This window comes from Salvelinus alpinus, chromosome 20 (genome assembly GCF_045679555.1).
Source record: "Salvelinus alpinus chromosome 20, SLU_Salpinus.1, whole genome shotgun sequence".
Taxonomy (NCBI): domain Eukaryota; kingdom Metazoa; phylum Chordata; class Actinopteri; order Salmoniformes; family Salmonidae; genus Salvelinus; species Salvelinus alpinus.
Window position 1 is genome coordinate 46846080 of NC_092105.1, and position 22797 is coordinate 46868876.

The following is a 22797-nucleotide window of genomic DNA, read 5'->3' on the forward strand; positions in this document are numbered from 1 at the left end:
AATCATATATAGGTGGCTTGTTTTGTGTTGGGATTTTGTGGGTGGTTGTTTCCTGTGTCAGTGTTTGTGCCACACGGGACTGTGACGGTTAGTACGTTTGTTGTTTTGTATTTTGTCTAGTTTTCTTGTTATTAAATCATGGAAACTTACCACGCTGTACATTGGTCCTCCGATCCTTCTCGCCTCTCCTCGTCTGAGGAGGAGGACGACTTAGACTGCCGTTACAGTCGTCAATTAATGTTACACAATAGTTTATGTTTCATACATAAGGTTAAAAGTGCAATCTGTGATTGTATTGAGTATAACTTAGAAATTCCTAATTAGCTTAGTTCAACTGTCATACCAAAATATAAGCTTGTTTTACTCCATTGTTTAATTGTAAGCAAATACTGTACAGCCTCAAAACATGATTAACACAATAATTAGAATATCATGTATGCTCAGTCCTTGCACCCATATCTCTGTCTATGAATTTGAAAGTTGTTACATTTCTCCAGCCCCACACCTCAGATTTTTTACCAAAACAATAGCTCAGAAACTTAGTTTCTGTTGAAATGCAGATAGCCTCTTTAAATGTCTCTTTATAGGGAGTATCAATCGAGACTATCTCTGTAGTCATATAGAAAATTGACCTGATATGTATCCCAATAGTTTTAGGGAATGTTTGGCTTGCTTCTCAGAAAGCCCAACGTTGTTTTCTGTCATACTACATTTACACATTTTGTCATAAGTGGTGACGTAGGATGGACTATGGTTGGTTGGGAATATGGGGGCAATACAATAGGTCACAACAGTGCTAATATATTTTTGTTATGTCCTTATTCTGCCTCTGGTGTGGTGTCTAAAATACCCCAGGTTACCAGGACTGATTATGCACTACTGTATACCCAGGAGGAGAGAGACCACCCTGGGGTAAATGGTCGTCACAATGTATAAAAGTCAAGGTAGGGAAACAATTTTAAAAAAGGTTAGGGAAGCAAAACATTTCATATAGCAGCCAAACATGTCAGGATGCATTCATAACAATGAAAGATCAGTAGAGTACACAATATGCATTATATTTGGAGCTTAAAAGTGAGTTGCCTAAACGCAATACCTCACACAGTTATTTTATACATATAACGTTTATACAGAACATATTCATACCCTTTAAATTATTGCACATTTTGTTGTGTTACAGCCTGAATTCAAAATTGATTAAATTGTTTTTTTCTCTCACCTACACACACCACCATGCTTGAAAATGTGAAGAATGGTACTCAGTGATGATGTGTTGTATTGAAGACAAAAAGTTTTTTTTGCTATAATTTCTGTAGTTTTACTTTAGTGCCTTATTGCAAACAGGATGCATGTTTTGGAATATGTTTTATTCTGTACAGGCTTCTTTCTTTTCACTCTGTCATTTAGGTTAGTATTGTGGAGTAACTATAATGTTGTTGATCCATCCTCAGTTTTCTCCTATCACAGCCATTAAACTCTGTAACTGTTTGACTCTGTAACTGTTGGCCTCATGGTGAAATCCCTGTGTGGTTTCCTTCCTCTCCGGCAACTATGTTAAGAAGGATGCCTGTGTCTTTGTAGTGACTGTGTGTATTGATACACCATCCAATGAATAACTTCACCATGCTCAAAGGGATCTACAGTGTCTGCTTTTAAAATGTTTACCCAACTACCAATAGGTGCCCTTCTTTACAAGGCATTTGTGGTTGACACTGTGTTTGAAATATAATGCTCGACTCAGGGACCTTACCAATAACTGTATTTTTGGGGTACAAAGATGAGGCAGTCATTCACAGTCAGTCCATGCAACTTATTATGTGACATGTTGAGCAAATTTGTACTCCGGAACTTATTTAGGCTTGTCACAACAAAGGGGTTGAATACATTTCAGCTTTACATTTTTAAATCATTTGTAAAAAAAAAAAATATATATATATATATATTATCGAAAAACATAATTCTACTTTGAAATTATGGGTTATTGTGTGTAGGCAAGTGACAAAAAAATCTCGATTTAATCTATTTTAATCTCAGGCTGTAACACAGGGATCCTGAGTGGCGTAGGGTGCTAGAAGCGTCACTATAGACCCGGGTTTGATCCTGGTCTGTATCACAAACGTCCGTGATTGGGAGTCTCATAGGGCAGCGCACCATTGGCCCAGCATTGTCTGGGTTAGGGGAGGGTTTGGCCGTGGTAGGCTATCATTGTAAATAAGAATTTGTTCTAAACTGACTTGCCAGGTTAAATAAATACAAAAATAAACAACAAAATGTGGAAAAAGTTAAAGGGTGTGAATACTTTCTGAAGGCACTGTAAATATACATTACATTATACAAAAATCATGTGTTGGGGTTAAATTGAAAACCTGCTTATAACTTCCATATAGCCATCTATTAAGTGTTTCCTAAATGAGTAATGGCATTTCCCTGAGCTGATTGCATAGCAATATTCATGTTGCGCTTATGTATAACTGAGTTCATAGGTATAATGTACATACAAGAGTTCAGTAATGTGTAACACGTCATTAAAAGTGCTTGTTATATACAAAGCTAACGTGCTTTTTAATTTACTTGTTCATGCGGTTTTAGGGTGAATCTATTCAATGTAGTGACATACAGTTGAGTCATCCCATGTTTGGTCCATATCGGATGTTGGGTACTGTATTTATTGAATATTATCAGAATCCTGTCAATTAAAATGCCCAATTTGGGTGCAATCAATTATCTGAATTTCTCAGAGATCAAATTATATTTCAACAAAATTATGTTTCAGGAACGCTAATGGAATCTGTCACTAACTACAGAACCGATTTCAGAACAATCTGAGATGGTGGGTGTCAATCTTCTTTCTGGTGATTTTTGAGGTGGAACGACACAGTTATGAGTGGAGATCCTGCCTATACTGTGCTTCTGTGATTGATAGCTTATTAGCCAGTCAGACGTCCTGGAAGTTATGTTTGTTGCGCACTAATTTTGTGTGTCAGTTGACAGTACATATAGACGGGTTGCCCGACAACGTCAAGAAAATTATGCCTGCGCATTGATGGGGCAGAAGACCATGAGTTGCTATGATTCTGAATGGTCAGATAGCTAGCAACATTGACAAGAAGCTGCCATGTGGGGAATCGTAGGTGGCTTGTTTCAGCTAGTTGTATCTTGTTCTTGATACAAGGTCTTGTTTTGAGGTGCTTGACTTTCTGTATGTCTATGCTAATATGGCAAAAATTCGCTAGCTAGCTTCAATCGTAGGTGGCTCTTTTCAGCTAGTTGTATCTTGTTCTTGATACAAGGTCTTGTTTTGAGGTGCTTGACTTGCTGTATGTCTATGCTAATATGGCAAAAATTCGCTAGCTACCTACCCAATATCTTTAACTATCTATTTGAGAGAAAACAAGTGCTTATTGGGCAAAAGTATATTTTCAATAAACATGTCTTACCTTGTCCAAAGACTGCTTATACAGGGTAAGGAAATCAATATTTTGTAAATTGAGTGAACTATCCCTTTCATTAAACCCCCCCGAAAGAGAGAAGGTCATTGTGGCGTTCTTCCCACGCCATCCGTCTACAATTAAGTTGATAAGATAAGGAGCAATTAGAAATTACAGCACAGTACCTAAGTGTGAGTTAACTGGTAAAGCTACGGAAGAGGCTAATGTGTGTCAAGTACAGCAAACCAAGTCCAATGATGATTATAATTGCCTGTGACTGTAAATCAATAGTCGATTTTAACACGTCTGGTCCTGTGGACAGAAACTCATCAGAAGGAAATTGGCAACTTTCAGGCTTCTAGCCTTCATATGTTGACATGACATGTTTTCAAGGGCAGTTCTATTCCTAAAGGTAGGTATAGTGCTTTTGTTTGATCCATGAGCCATTGTAATCATGCATCTCCCTGTAGGTTACATGCTTGCTGATTGCCCTCTCTCACTGTCTCTCTCCCCTCGATGCTGCCCATTTTGTTCCATAATTCATTCTGAAATGGAAGAGGAAAACAGGATTAGATGATACATGTGGAAAAATCAACATCTGTGTCACACAAATGACACAACATCTGTGTCACACAAAAAAATGCAAATGCAATTGTTTCATTATGAAAAACAGCAAACTCTCCACCCACTGCTGTCGGGATGAAAGTTCAACTTCAACCTTCCTACTAATAATACACAAGTACCTCAAATCTTAGCGTTTCAGCCATATGGACAATCAAGGAGTTTCATTGCGATGGCATGAATCATTTGCAATTGGACGATTATGAGCTCAGCAAAATGTCCGAGACACCTGTCGCTCTGCAGCTGCCAAGGTGTTGGAATGCAACATAGGGTCAAAGTCATAAACTTCAATCATTCTTGCTCATAATGATGTTTCACTGAAGGCTGCATATTTGACGATGGAACCTAGCCCCAAGGTTGTTACTCAAATGACAAAGACTTTTAAACGTTAATTAAGTACATTACTGCATTAAACAAGAACAACTAGGGGGAGGTGAGAGATGCTAATGTATTCTAAATCACCCCTTTCTGAACTACCAATTACATTTGATGTCTCTTTGCATGGCTATTTAGTCGGTTTCAGGGGAGATTTTTTGTAGGAACACATATAGATCAGGTTTAACCTCTGGCTTTAAAGATATACCAATAATGTCATCATGTCAATCATTGGGTCAAAGTGGGGACCTAGAGGACTGAATTAAATAATTACAGCTGTGCATGGGGCACTTACCTGACCAGCAAAAACTCTGGTTCACCAATCATACATTATTATTAATACTGTGAATCGTTATGCTCTTAGCTAATACACACACCAAATACTAACCTTACTGTTAATATTATACTTTGACCTTGGGACCAGCACATTGCAAAGACATGTTTAAGGCTACTGTACCGGAACACATGCTTGAAAGAAATTTGCCAGGAGTGATTTAAAAACTCTGAAATACATGTCACATACTTCCTGTTTTCCTCTCAGGAAAAAGTAACCTATACAGAATTACGATGCAGAAGACAGAAGTCACACTTTTTCCAAATTGTCAAAGTGCTTTTACACGTAGAAAATTATCTGAATGGTAGTTCAATTAAGTTACCTAAAATACATAAAAGTACTGTCATCAATATATTTGTACTGTCATCAATATATGTGTTGATGTTCCAGTCAGTCTACATTACTTTTACAGTGACACACAGGAATACACTAGACTATATTTATGGTCATTCTGTCCTCCTGGGGACATCCAGTGAAGGTGGAGAGTTAGAGGCCGCGCTTGACAAATAGCGTAGACCTGTGGGCTTGTATAGTAATGGGTTTAATCAATACTCCCATGAACCTGACGGAGAAATCAGGGTGGCCCCAGTCTTTAACCGTAAGTGTGGCATCCACAGGACACTGTTAAATGACTCATCATACTCCAATTTGGCAATTGGAATTGAAGATAAATAATCAAGAGCTTTATGGTGGTCGAGTGCAACCAGGAAACAATATAATACTTTTGGAAGTGAATTGATAGTGACCCACTTGTTTTTATTATTTTTATAGTTGCTATTCTCAAAATTGACCTGAGGAAGAGTAGCTGCTGCTGCTTTAGAAACAGCTAACGGGGATCCTAATAAAATACTATACTAAACAATCGCACCTATTTCATGACAGATTTAATGCAGTGAGATATTTAATGCATCACTGTCAAACGCTCCCTAAAACACTTCAGGGAACAGGCCTTTCTAACCGACCTGGCCCTGGTATCCTGGAAGGATATTGACCTCATCCCGTCAGTAGAGGATGCCTGATTGCTCTTCAGAAGTGCTTTCCTCTCCATCTTAAATAAGCATGCCCAATTCAAAAAAATGTGGAACTAAGAACAGATATAGCCCTTGGTTCACCCCAGACTTGACTGCCCTTGACCAGCACAAACACATCCAGTGGCGTTCTGCATTAGCATCGATAGCCCCCGCGATATGCATCTCTTCAGGGAAGTCAGGAACCAATATACTCAGTCAGTTAGGAAAGCTAAGGCTAGCTTTTTCAAACAGAAATTTGCTTCCTGTAGCACTAATTCCCAAAAGTTTTGGGACATTGTAAAGTCCATGGAGAATAAGAGCACCTCCTCCCAGCTGTCCACTGCACTGAGGATAGGAAACACTGTCAACACCGATATATCTACGATAATTGATAATTTCAATAAGCATTTTCCACGACTGGCCATGCTTTCCACCTGGCTACCCCTACCCCGGCCAACACCTCAGCACCCCCTGCAGCAACAGCACCCCCCCCCCCCCCCCCCCCCACTTCTCCTTCACCCAAATCCAGACAGCTGATGTTCTGAAAGAGCTGCAAAATATAAAATATGGATCCCTACAAATCAGCTGGGCTAAACAATCTGGACCCTCTCTTTCTAAAATTGTTGCAACCCTTATTACTAACCTATTCAACCTTTGATTGGAACCCAAACCTTTGATTCAACCCAAAGATTGGAAAGTTGCCGCGGTCATCCCCCTCTTCAAAGGGTAGACACCTTAGACCCAATCTGTTATAGACCTATATCCATCCTGCCCTGCCTTTCTAAAATCTTCGAAAGTCAAGTTAATAAACAGATCACCGACCATTTCGAATTCCATCGTACTTTCTCCACTATGCAATCTGGTTTTCGAGCTGGTCATGGGTGCACCTCAGCCACCCTCAAGGTCCTAAACGATATCATAGCCACCATCGATAAAAGACAGTACTGTGCAGCCATCTTCATTGACCTGGCCAAGGCTTTCGACTCTGTCAATCACCGCATTTTTATCGACAGACTCAATCGCCTTGGCTTCTCAAATGACTGCCTCGCATGGTTTACCAACTACTTCTCAGATAGAGTTCAGTGTGTCAAATCGGAGGGCCTGTTGTCTGGACCTCTGGCAGTCTCTATGGGGGTGCCACAGGGCTCAATTCTCTGGCCAACTCTTTTCTCTGTATACATCAATGATGTCGCTCTTGCTGCTGGTGATTCTCTGATCCACCTCTACGCAGACGACACCATTCTGTATACATCTGGCCCTTCTTGGACACTGTGCTAACAAACCTCCAGACGAGCTTCAACGCCATACAACACTCCTTCCGTGGCCTCCAACTGCTTTTAAATGCTAGTAAAACTAAATGCATGCTCTACAATCGATTGCTGCCCGCACCCTCCCACCCGACTAGCATCACGACTCTTGATGGTTCTGACCTAGAATATGTGGACAACTACAAATACCTAGGTGTCTGGCTAGACTGTAAACTCTCCTTCCAGACTCACATTAAGTATCTCCAATCCAAAATTAAATCCAGAATCGGCTTCCTATTTCGCAACAAAGCCTCCTTCACTTTCACTTTGGCGATGTCATTTACAAAATAGCCCCCAACACTCTACTCAGCAAACTGGATGTAGTCTTTCACAGTGCCATCCGTTTTATCACCAAAGCCCCATATACTACCCACCACTGCGACCTCTATGCTCTCGTTGCTGCCAATGACTGGAACGAATTGCAAAAATCTCTGAAGCTGGAGTCTTATATCGCCCTCTCTAACTTTAAGCATCAGCTGTCAGAGCAGCTTACCGATCACTGTACCTGTACACAGCCAATCTGTAAATAGCACTCCCGACTACCTCATCCCCTTATTATTACTTACACTCTTGCTCTTTTGCACCCCAGTACCTCTACTTGCACATCATCATCTGCACATATATCCCTCCAGTATTAATGCTAAATTGTAATTATTTTCGCCTCTATGGACTATTTATTTCCTACCTCCCTACTCTTCTACATTGGCACACACTGTACATAGATCTTTCTATTTTTATTTTATTTTGTGTTATTGACTGTACGTTTGTTTATGTGTAACTGTGTTGTTGTTTTTGTTGCACTGCTATGCTTTATCTTGGCAAGGTCAAATCAAATCAAATTGTATTTGTCACATACACATGGTTAGCAGATGTTAATGCGAGTGCAGCGAAATGCTTGTGCTTCTAGTTCCGACAATGCAGTTGTAAATGAGAACTTGTTCTCAACTGGCCTACCTGGTTAAATAAAGGTGAAATAAATCAAATTAAAATCAAATAAATATTTGTACATTTGCTGTGTAATTGTATATTTTTACTAGCTCCACAGAACCAGTCTTCTTACATATTTACTCCTGTAAGTGCAGGCCTATGGTTGATCAACTACCGATGATTGTAGAACAGTTATTCTATTCTGAAAATGACTTGTGTGCATTCCTTGATTGCTATAATCAATTAATTGGATATAAAACGGCTAACGGTTCTAACAGTAAACTGGAGTCTTGTCTGCTCTCTATGTTGGCAGGGCTTGTCTTTGATTTGAAATGTCTCAATATCATTGGTTCCATTCCACCTACCAATAAAACATATAATAATGTTTTAAAAACAACTCACTGCTGATTGTTTCTTAGCAGTTGTCCTTGTCAGTCTTTCACGATCATGTCATTCTAACTGCTGAAAAAAGAAGAGAGAGAGAGCACGGTTTTGTTCAAGTTTTATGGTCATTACATTTATTTTTGAGTATTTTACCGCCTTTTTAAATCTTGTCTCATCGCAGCAACTCCACAACGGGCTCAGGAGAGGCAAAAGTCGAGTCATGCGTCCTCCGAAACATGACCCGCCAAACATAACACCCGCTCGCTTAACCTGGAAGCCAGCTGCACCAATGTGTTGGAGGAAACACCGTTCAACTGACAACCAGGATCAGCCTGCAGGCACCCGGCCCACCACAAGGGGTCGCTAGAGCACGATGAGCCAAGTAAAGCTCCCCCGGCCAAACCCTCCCCTAACCCAGACAAGGCTGGGCCAATTGTGCGCCGCTCTATGGGACTCACGGTCACAGCCGGTTGTGACACAGCCTGAGATCAAACCCAGGTCTGTGGTGCGATGCACTGCGATGCAGTGCTTTAGACCACTGCGCCACTAAGGAGGCCCTGGTCATTACATTCCTAACAGATTCTCAGTATTCTAAGACAGCAATATAACAGCAGTGTCAAGTTGATTTGCTCTTACACCCTCAGGGTAACAATATCTGCAATGCAGACGGGTGTAGGGTGCAACACTCTCTCCATGTGTAAAAAGTCATATTTTATTAAACATACAATAATATTACATCCATTCCCAGTAGTTACTCACTTTTCGGCAGCACCTCCTCTCTAGTTGTCAGAGCACAACATGTTTTTTTTCCCGTACATATTGCTTTCGAAAAGGAGGTTGTTTCCATGATACTGCTGAGTGTCATCCCATACAAAGTGAACCTCATCCATAAAATAAGTTATTAAGCGATTGTTCTATTGCTTTGCAAACAGTAACAGGAGAACATTACAGTTGTAATAGAAAACATCTAGAGCATAGAGCCTTTTTCACTGAATCTGGTGTTCGGTAATTAACAGAAGTTATTGTTATTGTCCCATCCTAAGGAATTATCTGGGCATCACTTAACATTGGCCATTTTTGTCTGTTTTTCTCTTGACACTACACCCCACCTCAGAAATTGTGCCAACCAAAAAATAAACTCTCTGTGCATCACTATAACCGGGTTTCCATCCAACCTTTTTATCAGAGTTAAGTACATATCAGATAAAAAAAAAAACAGGTCTAATAAGTTATGCGAGAAATGTTGGTGGAAACACTTTTATGCCCAAATATTATTATAATAACCATCATATCGAAGTAAACTTGGAGACTTGGGAAATCATGCAGTTTATTAGGCTACAGATTAAATTAATTTTTTCACATTGTGGTGAAATTGCACAGTGAACATAATGTAAATATTAATGTAAATATTGAGTGTCTGATTCTGGTGACAGGATCATCAATGTTTGGCTGCCGTTGGACAAATAAAAATAATCTCGCTCTTTTGTCCATAATAATCTCATAATAATCTCATAGTATTCTCATAATAATCTCATCATTTTGGGGCGCCAAGGTATCCTAGTGGTTAGAGCTGTCACGTTCTGACCTTAGTTCCTTTTTTAATTCTCTATTTTGGGTTGGTCAGGGCGTGAGTTGGGGTGGGCATTCTATGTTTTGTTCTATGTTTTGTATTTCTGTGTTTGGCCTGGTATGATTCCCAATCAGAGGCAGCCGTCAATCGTTGTCTCTGATTGAGAACCATACTTAGGTAGCCTGTTCCCACCTGTGTTTGTGGGTAGTTATTTTCTGTTTAGTGTATGTCACCTTACAGAACTGTTTCGTTGTTTCGTTCACTCTCTTTGTTGTTTTTTTGTATTTCAATGTTCAGTTTTTATTTAATAAATCATGAACACGTACCACGCTGCACTTTGGTCCGATCTTTCATATTCCTCGTCAAACGAGGATGAGATTCGTTACAAGAGCATTGGGTCAGTAACCGAAAGGATGCTAGATTGAATCCCGAGCTGACAAGGTAAAGTGTCAGTTCCGGAGTTCCAAATTAAGCAGCAGCAGCTGAAAAGATGAGCTCCTACAAATATTGAAATTTAAATGTTTTTTTAGAGTAAAGTACATCAAAAAAAATCAAAAGAAAACTGCAAACTGAATAGGAGACCAAACAAGCAGCAAACAAAGAAGAAAGGCTTTTGAAAAGTAACAATTTTTCATAAAATTATACCGTTTTCTTAGCTAGCTAAGTTGTTTACCTGTTGCTAGGCAGTTGCTAGGGACATTCCTGGAAGAAGCTAGCTAGCTAACAAGGAGTGTCTAGTTGGTAGAAGAGAAGAAGGGACAAAGAAGGGACAAAGTGGGACAAAATAAGGACAGAAGAAAAGAGAAAGGGGACATTAAGGTGAAGCAGTCCTCTAAAGACACAAAAGACAATAATACAAGAAACAACACTTCTATTGCCTCTCCCTCTACGATACGCACTTCCGGGTTGGAGCGAGTAGTTGCATTCCGCTTTGCTCCACAGGTAGTATTACATTTCATTTCATTACAGTACAACAGTTTGATTTGTTTGATCTTAGCTGGCTACATAGCCGTCTTTGTATCCAAGATAATTGTGTAGTCTAGAGTAATTGTCGAGGTTACCTAGCCAGTTAGAGGTTACCTAGCCAGCTACACTTTCAAACAAAGTCAACAACGCAGCCACTGCTAGCTAGCCTATTTCACCAGCCAGCAGTACTATATCATTTTAGTCAATAAGATTTTTTGCAACGTAAGCTTAACTTTCTGAACATTCGAGACGTGTAGTCCACTTGTCATTCCAATCTCCTTTGCATTAGCGTAGCCTCTTCTGTAGCCTGTCAACTATGTGTCTGTCTATCCCTGTTCTCTCCTCTCTGCACAGACCATACAAACGCTTCACACCGCGTGGCCGCTGCTACTCTAACCTGGTGGTCCCAGCGCGCACGACCCACGTGGAGTTCCAGGTCTCAGGCAGCCTCTGGAACTGCCGATCTGCGGCCAACAAGGCAGAGTTCATCTCAGCCTATGCTTCCCTCCAGTCCCTCGACTTCTTGGCACTGACGGAAACATGGATTACCACTGATAACACTGCTACTCCTACTGCTCTCTCCTCGTCTGCCCACGTGTTCTCGCACACCCCGAGAGCTTCTGGTCAGCGGGGTGGTGGCACTGGGATCCTCATCTCTCCCAAGTGGACATTCTCTCTTTCTCCCCTGACCCATCTGTCTATCGCCTCCTTTGAATTCCATGCTGTCACAGTTACCAGCCCTTTCAAGCTTAACATCCTTATCATTTATCGCCCTCCAGGTTCCCTTGGAGAGTTCATCAATGAGCTTGACGCCCTGATAAGTTCCTTTCCTGAGGATGGCTCACCTCTCACAGTTCTGGGTGACTTTAACCTCCCCACGTCTACCTTTGACTCATTCCTCTCTGCCTCCTTCTTTCCACTCCTCTCCTCTTTTGACCTCACCCTCTCACCTTCCCCCCCTACTCACAAGGCAGGCAATACGCTTGACCTCATCTTTACTAGATGCTGTTCTTCCACTAATCTCATTGCAACTCCCCTCCAAGTCTCCGACCACTACCTTGTATCCTTTTCCCTCTCGCTCTCATCCAACACTTCCCACACTGCCCCTACTCGGATGGTATCGCGCCGTCCCAACCTTCGCTCTCTCTCCCCCGCTACTCTCTCCTCTTCCATCCTATCATCTCTTCCCTCTGCTCAAACCTTCTCCAACCTATCTCCTGATTCTGCCTCCTCAACCCTCCTCTCCTCCCTTTCTGCATCCTTTGACTCTCTATGTCCCCTATCCTCCAGGCCGGCTCGGTCCTCCCCTCCTGCTACGTGGCTCGACGACTCATTGCGAGCTCACAGAACAGGGCTCCGGGCAGCCGAGCGGAAATGGAGGAAAACTCGCCTCCCTGCGGACCTGGCATCCTTTCACTCCCTCCTCTCTACATTCTCCTCTTCTGTCTCTGCTGCTAAAGCCAATTTCTACCACTCTAAATTCCAAGCATCTGCCTCTAACCCTAGGAAGCTCTTTGCCACCTTCTCCTCCCTCCTGAATCCTCCTCCCCCTCCTCCCCCCTCCTCCCTCTCTGCTGATGACTTCGTCAACCATTTTGAAAAGAAGGTCGACGACATCCGATCCTCGTTTGCTAAGTCAAACGACACCGCTGGTTCTGCTCACACTGCCCTACCCTGTGCTTTGACCTCTTTCTCCCCTCTCTCTCCAGATGAAATCTCGCGTCTTGTGACGGCCGGCCGCCCAACAACCTGCCCGCTTGACCCTATCCCCTCCTCTCTTCTCCAGACCATTTCCGGAGACCTTCTCCCTTACCTCACCTCGCTCATCAACTCATCCTTGACCGCTGGCTACGTCCCTTCCGTCTTCAAGAGAGCGAGAGTTGCACCCCTTCTGAAAAAACCTACACTCGATCCCTCCGATGTCAACAACTACAGACCAGTATCCCTTCTTTCTTTTCTCTCCAAAACTCTTGAACGTGCCGTCCTTGGCCAGCTCTCCTGCTATCTCTCTCAGAATGACCTTCTTGATCCAAATCAGTCAGGTTTCAAGACTAGTCATTCAACTGAGACTGCTCTTCTCTGTGTCACGGAGGCGCTCCGCACTGCTAAAGCTAACTCTCTCTCCTCTGCTCTCATCCTTCTAGACCTATCGGCTGCCTTTGATACTGTGAACCATCAGATCCTCCTCTCCACCCTCTCCGAGCTGGGCATCTCCGGCGCGGCCCACGCTTGGATTGCGTCCTACCTGACAGGTCGCTCCTACCAGGTGGCGTGGCGAGAATCTGTCTCCGCACCACGTGCTCTCACCACTGGTGTCCCCCAGGGCTCTGTTCTAGGCCCTCTCCTATTCTCGCTATACACCAAGTCACTTGGCTCTGTCATATCCTCACATGGTCTCTCCTATCATTGCTATGCAGACGACACACAATTAATCTTCTCCTTTCCCCCCTCTGATAACCAGGTGGTGAATCGCATCTCTGCATGTCTGGCAGACATATCAGTGTGGATGACGGATCACCACCTCAAGCTGAACCTCGGCAAGACGGAGCTGCTCTTCCTCCCGGGGAAGGACTGCCCGTTCCATGATCTCGCCATCACGGTTGACAACTCCATTGTGTCCTCCTCCCAGAGTGCTAAGAACCTTGGCGTGATCCTGGACAACACCCTGTCGTTCTCAACTAACATCAAGGCGGTGACCCGTTCCTGTAGGTTCATGCTCTACAACATTCGCAGAGTACGACCCTGCCTCACGCAGGAAGCGGCGCAGGTCCTAATCCAGGCACTTGTCATCTCCCGTCTGGATTACTGCAACTCGCTGTTGGCTGGGCTCCCTGCCTGTGCCATTAAACCCCTACAACTCATCCAGAACGCCGCAGCCCGTCTGGTGTTCAACTTTCCCAAGTTCTCTCACGTCACCCCGCTCCTCCGCTCTCTCCACTGGCTTCCAGTTGAAGCTCGCATCCGCTACAAGACCATGGTGCTTGCCTACGGAGCTGTGAGGGGAACGGCACCTCCGTACCTTCAGGCTCTGATCAGGCCCTACACCCAAACAAGGGCACTGCGTTCATCCACCTCTGGCCTGCTCGCCTCCCTACCTCTGAGGAAGTACAGTTCCCGCTCAGCCCAATCAAAACTGTTCGCTGCTCTGGCACCCCAATGGTGGAACAAACTCCCTCACGACGCCAGGTCAGCGGAGTCAATCACCACCTTCCGGAGACACCTGAAACCCCACCTCTTTAAGGAATACCTAGGATAGGATAAAGTAATCCTTCTAACCCCCCCCCCCTTAAAAGAGTTAGATGCACTATTGTAAAGTGGTTGTTCCACTGGATATCATAAGGTGAATGCACCAATTTGTAAGTCGCTCTGGATAAGAGCGTCTGCTAAATGACTTAAATGTAAATGTAAATGTAAATGTAAAAATCTACCATTCTGCCCCTGAACAAGGCAGTTAACCCACTGTTCCTAGGCTGTCATTGTAAATAAGAATTTGTTCTTAACTGATTTGCCTAGAAGAAGAAAAAACATGCAGGCTATAGGCCTAACCACACTGTATCTGAGCTGTTGGCTAGATTGCATGTGCCAATACCAGAGTGGGCACACTCGCAATATAAAGCAACATTTTTGAGTGAGAAAACCATCAGTAGAGTTGAAAATTCGATGGAAACCCATTTAACTTGGATTTTTTATTTGGTACATGGTAATTATACCACAAAAGGTATTTATATTTGCATTCCGTCATCACTCACAGCCTTTTATGAAAATCTGTCACCAATTGGATGGAACCTAGCAAGTGAGATATGAATTTGAATCACCACCAAATCTCCTCTCATGACAGGCTAATTGAGAGTGTCTCTTTAGCAGAGTCTAAACTGGGGCTATCATTCGCATACTAATATGGGCAAGCCTCTTCTCTCTGCTCACTTAAAATGTGATCCTCTGCCTTAATGCTGGCTTTAGTTGGAGTAATAACAAGGTCTGATCACTGTCCCCTCCGGGACTGTATTTACCTCACGGGCAAAATATTTTAGAGGCCCCCTTTTTGGCAGTGGAGAGAAAATGTTCCTGCAATTCCACCTATTTTGCCAAGGGTTGCAAAGAAAATGATGCAGTTTTAAAGCACATTTTCTGAAATTCTACACATTTTGCAATGGGGCTAATTGAGTGACTGTCAGTGACTGACGTAGGAAGAGGAAAACTGCTGATGCACTACCAAATTAAAAAATTGCCACCTTTGTATTCTACCATTCTAAAGACAAGGACACACCGATAGGATTGTCAAGCGTTTATACTTAGCACCTCTGAACAGAGTGCCGGTTGTAATTTGCAAACCGATTCTAAATGTAAAAAAACGGGGAGAAATTACAGCTGTCAGTTTCCCACCAGCGGGTCCAACATGCGAACGAACAGCGAACAAATTGGAGACCATCAATTGGTGCGATGTGTTTTCTCCTTAACTCTCAACGGTAAGTTGAGACCGCGACTGAGTTCCCGATGACCAGACAGATGTATCTCTGGACAAGTGGTCTATTGACTTTACCTGAGGCTAGTCTGGGCAGCTTGCTCTGGGTATCACACACACTGGCACAGGTCACAAGGGGCTCAGACAGGGATTGGACAGGCTGAAGGAAGGCCACAGTGGGATAAGGCACTGATTGGACAAGGGTCACAGTGGTGTTGGATAACGAGGAGCTGTCCAGGCCTGGTTGGCTGCAGGGAGGGTCTTTTGAGCCAGACGGTACTCTCCACCGGGGTAATGGGGAGGCTGACACCTCCTCACTAGAGGAACTGGGAGCACTGGGAGGGCTGAGGGAGTGTTGGGCCGATGTGGACTTGGGAAGGAGGTGGAGGATGGAGGAGTAGAAGGAGGAGGAATCGAGGAGGGGGAACGTTCCAATGCCGCTGTCCAACGTTCGCATCTTGCAGCCGGAGCCTGAGGCACAAGGAAAAAACATGATAGGGCTTGGAGATGCAGGAGTGACACACAACAAAAGGAAACATCTAAACAGAATGACATGTTTTCATATAATTGGTTAAGTAGGTATCATCAAGAGTCAAGCATAGGCCTGCTGTATTGCATCAAATAAAAACGAAATACAATCACACCGCAAAAATCTTGTGTTATTTATGCCCTCTGAATAATGAACTACCTCATGTTATGACTAGTATAACATCGAAAATCTATGAATTAATGGGTTTATAATAGCATTGGAAATATGTCTCCACAACATGAAATGCAACATTATCCTCAACATGATCAATTTTAATGAATTATTTTCTCTCCAGCCTGGTTTGATTGTCTGTTCTCTCCTTGCCCCCTGTCCTATCTCGACCACATTATGTTGTGCATGAGGGAGTCTTAACCAGCTGCGACTGGCTGTCACCCAGGCCGCCTTGTGGTAATTTCAGTGCATTAATGCAACAGATGGTCTGTTTTTTTCGTTCTACGCCACTCGGCAAAGGTCCTCTCTAAGAGCCAAGCCAGATGGATGGTAGTTACGTACAATCCAATTACATTTAACTGTGATGCTGGCTAATGATTCCTCGCTAATTAGCGCATGATACCACGGTTGCCACCAGAGAGAATGGGCTTCACCCAAACAGAGAGGAATCATGGTGGATAAAGCTTAGGGGAAATGTGGCACTTTTGAGACCAATTGAGATTGTGATTTAGTGGCAGTGTGTCAAATGAAGTGCATTTATGATATTGTACAGTTGGTGACAAAGCGATTGCTAATGAATTACTGTTCAAGCAATTTTGAATACGTATCTTTTTCAACTGTAATACAACTGTACACTTCATGTAGTATGCTGGGCAACACAATGTTTGAATATTTAATGTATAAAATAATTATAGTACAATAATGACAACTCTGTCATTTTGCATTCTCACACTGCATTCTTTCACATGCACCTCCTGGCACAGACAAACACAGCTCAGAACAAGATATATTGAAATCAAACCATCAAAGTCCCTGTCTCCTTGTCATGCTGGCATGATTTTCTACCTAATAGCCAGTAGACTTCTTTAGCAACAGAAAATAAAATACTGGCTCCTCTTCAGCAATCCAGAGAAACAGGTGGGCTGCTAACTGACAACTTCACTGATAATTGGGTGTCTTCATTCACTATGTGTTTTAATTATACATCAAGAATAAACTTAGACGATTCAGGGGGTCAGTTCCAAATTGTGACAAACCTGTGACAAACAGCTCTCGAAATAAATAACAACAACGATGGAAGTAGCTCTTGCTTTCCTGTCACACAAGCAGGAGTAACTAATAGGATGAACTAATAAGGGCAAGAGCACGATACAGATCGCAGACGTTATTGATTATTGTGTTTTTGAAGGAAAAACTTAACAAGGACCTCTGTGACACTTCCTTGCATGGGAAGGCAGCATCAGAGAGGTTGACCATTGATTGCCCTCAAAAAGGCCTTGGCACTAGCTAAGGATCCTGTCCTTGTCTGATCTCCTTTCAATTTGCCTGAAAGAATGAAAAGACACTGAATAACGACTAACAAGCTAACACCTACAAAGTTCAGTGGCTACAAACAACCGGAGATGCACAAATGGAACAGTATGAACATCTAAACTCTTTAAAGGTCAACTGTATATTCAATATCTTAAAGTCACACAGAAGTCCTTCGGGTGTCCTCGTGTGTAAATATTGATGAGAAGGAAGAAAGTAGTATTCATGGCAGGACGTTTACAGTTCATCCATATTCAAGCATTAAAAATAAGTTCAATGCACCGCAGCATAGTTCAAAGTGTTAGTCTAACACCTGCTAAACTGTGTACACGACCAATCAACTTTATTAGATTTATCAACTTTGCATCAATGTGGCTTGGTGGTTGAATACATTAAAAAAAATCATCAACATAATCAACAGAGTTTTTGTCAAATTTTAAAGCAGATTTTAACACACAGGTTTCAAGGTTTGCTAGGGGTTGATAGGGTGCGTGGCCAGAAAAGTTAGAAAATCACTTTGGTAAAGACCAAAGATCTTTATAGGACTATTTATTAATTCAGAGGAGACAAGATAAATGAGACACATTTGCTTCGTTGGCGGAGTATGGAAATGTCACTGGTGATTAAACCACATAGCGATATGAATTATATTTTTCACACTACAGGGTAAAGGACAGATCACACAATTTACTGGAGGAGGGGTGGTCCAATTTTTTTTTGCTTTTGGGAGGGTTGTGTGGGTTTTTGGGGGGCACAGGGGAGGATAGTGTGTTTTTTCCTTGGTTTACATTAGCTCTTCTGATCGTATTTTCCCTATAAACAATGGCTTGACTTACTTTTGATATCACCCTAACAAAGTTTAGAAACATTTGTGAAGGTTTGGCTATTATTAAGCTTTAGCTACTGCAGGCCTATGATATGAAGGCAGTGCGCCCCGGCACTCCAGCTGACTCTGACAGTTGAATTAAAGGTCAAGAAGACTGTTTAAGGTCCACCAGAGTTACCCTTATAATATAACAATATAATGCTTATCTTTATACAAAATATTCAGATCGGGAAAAAAAATGAATTACCCTCCTTCTGTACGTTTATATCTGTATAGCAGACGCAGTAGCCATCTGACATGAAGAAACGCATGCCGGTGTCGTAGCATGCCACCGGCATATCACTGCCTCTCTGCGGTTAGGCATAAGCATCACTTCCTTTTTATAAGCTATATACAAGTATTCAGACCCCTTGACTTTTCCCATATTTTGTTACTTTACAGCCTTATTCTAAAATGTATTAAATTGTTTTTTTCTCTCATCAATCTACACACAATACCCCATAATGACAAAGCAAAAACAGGTTTCTAGATGTTTTAGCAAATGTACAAAAAATGTAAAAATGAAATATCATATTTAGATAAGTATTCAGACCCTTTGCTCAGTACTTTGTTGAAGCACCTTTGGCAGTGATTACAGCCTCAAGTCTTCTTGGGTATGATGCTACAAGCTTGGCACACCTGTATTTGGGGAGTTTCTCCCATTCTTTTGTGCAGATCCTCTTATTCTCTGTCAGGTTGGATGGGGAGCGTCGTAGCACAGCTATTTTCAGGTCTCTCCAGAAATGTTCGATCCGGTTCAAGTCTGGGCTCTGGCTGGGCAACTTAAGGACATTCAGAGACTTGACACGAAGCCACTCCTGCGCTGTCTTGGCTGTGTGCTTAAGGTTGTTGTCCTGTTGGAACCTTCGCCCCAGTCTGTGGTCCTGATCGCTCTGGAGCAGGTTTTCATCAAGGATCTCTCTGTACTTTGCTCCGTTCATCTTTCCCTCGATCCTGACTAATCTCCCAGTCCCTGCTGCTGAAAAACATCCCCACAGCATGATGCTGCCACCATCATGCTTCACGGTAGGGATGGTGCCAGGTTTCCTCCAGACATGACGTTTGGCATTCAGGCCAAAGAGTTCAATCTTGGTTTCATCACACCAGAGAATCTTGTTCATCATGGTCTGAGAGTCCTTTAAGTGCCTTTTGGCAAACTCCAAGCGGGCTGTCATGTACCTATAACTGAGGAGTGGCTTCTGTCAGGCCACTCTACCATGATGGCCTGATTGGTATAGTGCTGCAGAGATGGTTGTCCTTCTGGAAGTTTCTCCCATCTCCATGGAGGAACTCTGGAGCTCTGTCAGTGGGACCATCAGGTTCTTGGTCACCTCCCTGACCAAGGCCCTTCTCCCCCGATTGCTCAGTTTGGCCGTCTGGCCAGCTCTAGGAAGAGTTTTAGTGGTTCCAAATGTCTTCCATTTAAGAATGATGGAGGCCACTGTGTTCTTGTGGACCTTCAATGCTGCATACATTTTTTGGTACCATTCCCCAAATCTGTGTCTCGACACAATCCTGTCTCAGAGCTCTACGGAAAATTCCTTCGACCTCATGGCTTGGTTCTTTCTCTGACATGCAGTGTCAAGTGTGGGACCTTTTATAGACAGGTGTGTGCCTTTCCAAATCATGTCCAGTCAATTGAATTTACCACAGTTGGACTCCAATAAAGTTGTAGAAACATCTCAAGGATGATCAATTGAAACGGGATGCACCTGAGCTCAATTTAGAGTAAAAAACAACAACTTGTTTTTGCTTTGTCATTATGGGTATTGTGTGTAGATTGACAAAATATGATTGTTTTTTTAAAACATTTTAGAATAAGGCCGTAACGTAACAAAATGTGGAAAAAATCAATGGGCCTGATTACTTTCTGAATGCACTGTATGTATGTGTATATATATATATATATATATACACTGCTCAAAAAAACTTCTGTGAAATCAAACTGTCCACTTAGGAAGCAACACTGATTGACAATAAATTTCACATGCTGTTGTGCAAATGGAATAGACAACAGGTGGAAATTATAGGCAATTACCAAGACAACCCCCAATAAAGGAGTGGTTCTGCAGGTGGTGACCACAGACCACTTCTCAGTTCCTATGCTTCCTGGATGATGTTTTGGTCACTTTTGAATGCTGGCGGTGCTTTCACTCTAGTGGTAGCATGAGACGGGGTCTACAACCCACACAAGTGGCTCAGGTAGTGCAGCTCATCCAGGATGGCACATCAATGCGAGCTGTGGCAAGAAGGTTTGCTGTGTCTGTCAGCGTAGTGTCCAGAGCATGGAGGCGCTACCAGGAGACAGGCCAGTACATCAGGAGACGTGGAGGAGGCCGTAGGAGGGCAACAACCCAGCAGCAGGACCGCTACCTCTGCCTTTGTGCAAGAAGGAGCAGGAGGAGCACTGCCAGAGCCCTGCAAAATGACCTCCAGCAGGCCACAAATGTGCATGTGTCTGCTCAAACGGTCAGAAACAGATTCCATGAGGGTGGTATGAGGGCCCGACGTCCACAGGTGGAGGTTGTGCTTACAGCCCAACACCGTGCAGGACGTTTGGCATTTGCCAGAGAACACCAAGATGGGCAAATTCGCCACTGGCGCCCTGTGCTCTTCACAGATGAAAGCAGGTTCACACTGAGCACATGTTACAGACGTGACAGTCTGGAGACGCCGTGGAGAACGTTCTGCTGCCTGCAACATCCTCCAGCATGACCGGTTTGGCGGTGGGTCAGTCATGGTGTGGGGTGGCATTTCTTTGGGGGGCCGCACAGCCCTCCATGGGCTCGCCAGAGGTAGCCTGACTGCCATTAGGTACCGAGATGAGATCCTCAGACCCCTCGTGAGACCATATGCTGGTGCGGTTGGCCCTGGGTTCCTCCTAATGCAAGACAATGCTAGACCTCATGTGGCTGGAGTGTGTCAGCAGTTCCTGCAAGAGGAAGGCATTGATGCTATGGACTGGCCCGCCCGTTCCCCAGACCTGAATCCAATTGAGCACATCTGGGACATCATGTCTCGCTCCATCCACCAACGCCACGTTGCACCACAGACTGTCCAGGAGTTGGCGGATGCTTTAGTCCAGGTCTGGGAGGAGATCCCTCAGGAGAACATCCGCCACCTCATCAGGAGCATGCCCAGGCGTTGTAGGGAGGTCATACAGGCACGTGGAGGCCACACACACTACTGAGCCTCATTTTGACTTGTTTTAAGGACATTACATCAAAGTTGGATCAGCCTGTAGTGTGGTTTTCCACTTTAATTTTAAGTGTGACTCCAAATCCAGACCTCCATGGGTTGATAAATTTGATTTCCATTGATCATTTTTGTGTGATTTTGTTGTCAGCACATTCAACTATGTAAAGAAAAAAGTATTTAATAAGAATAGTTCATTCATTCAGATCTAGGATGTGTTATTTTAGTGTTCCCTTTATTTTTTTGAGCAGTGTATATATAATATATATGTATATATACAGTTGAAGTCGGAAGTTTACATACACTTTGGTTGGAGTCATTAAAACTCGTTTTTCAACCACTCCACAAATTTCTTGTTAACAAACTATAGTTTTGGCAAGTCGGTTAGGACATCTACTTTGTGCATGACACAAGTAATTTTTCCAACAATTGTTTACAGACAGATTATTTCACTTATAATTCACTGTATCACAATTCCAGTGGGTCAGAAGTTTACAAACACTAAGTTGTCTGTGCCTTTAAACAGCTTGGAAAATGCCAGAAAATTATGTCATGGCTTTAGAAGCTTCTGATAGGCTAATTGACATAATTTGAGTCATTTGGAGGTGTACTTGTGGATGTATTTCAAGGCCTACCTTCAAACTCAGTGCCTCTTTGTTTTACATCATGGGAAAATCAAAAGAAATCAGCCAAGACCCCAGAAAAATAATTGTAGAACTCCACAAGTCTGGTTCATCGTTGGGAGCAATTTTCAAACGCCTGAAGGTACCACGTTCATCTGTACAAACAATAGTACGCAAGTATAAACACCATGGGAACACGCAGCCAACATAACGCTCAGGAATGAGACGCGTTCTGTCTCCTGCTACACATCGAAACACAGAGCTGTGTCAAGCAGAAGCAGTATTCTCCGTGGTGGGCCGGTGTAGGCGGTGTAGCCGGTGCAAATGGTCATCAGGTCTTCCTGTGGCACATGGAACCTATTAAAGTAGCGAAGGAGAAAAGGTTTACTGTTGCTCTTGGTTACCATAGTTGCAACCTGCTCACCCAATTGTAAGTCCTTCTGTACCATTACCACTAAAATCTTCATACTATCAAATACTTTGAGATGCTGGCCCTCGATCCGGAGAGAGCACGGGACAGGTGGATTTCTTGTGAAGGTCACTTTGCATTTGACAGTTGAAGTTGTTCAGGGCCTGCTATGGTGTGCTGATGTTTCCTGTTGTACACGTGTGGACCAGATTTAGATCGTAAACATATTTCCACCTATTGTCGAAATCCTGGGCTGCACTTTCTATGATCGCAAGGAAGATGAGAGGGCCAAGAAGAGTTCCTCGAGCCA

General features: G+C 43.1%; 1 protein-coding gene across 1 annotated transcript in view; it reads right to left on the reverse strand.

Moving 5' to 3' along the window:
• Positions 1-348: 348 nt before the first annotated feature.
• The window catches only part of LOC139547010 (nck-associated protein 5-like), an 88957-nt gene continuing 66508 nt past the window's right edge, over positions 349-22797 (reverse strand). The window contains exons 11-12 of the mRNA XM_071356042.1: positions 15463-15855; positions 349-3973 (exon numbers count right to left, since the gene is read on the reverse strand). Of these exons, the coding sequence (XP_071212143.1) occupies positions 3969-3973; positions 15463-15855 (398 nt within the window). The 3' untranslated portion in view covers positions 349-3968. The remainder of the gene's footprint in view (positions 3974-15462; positions 15856-22797) is intronic.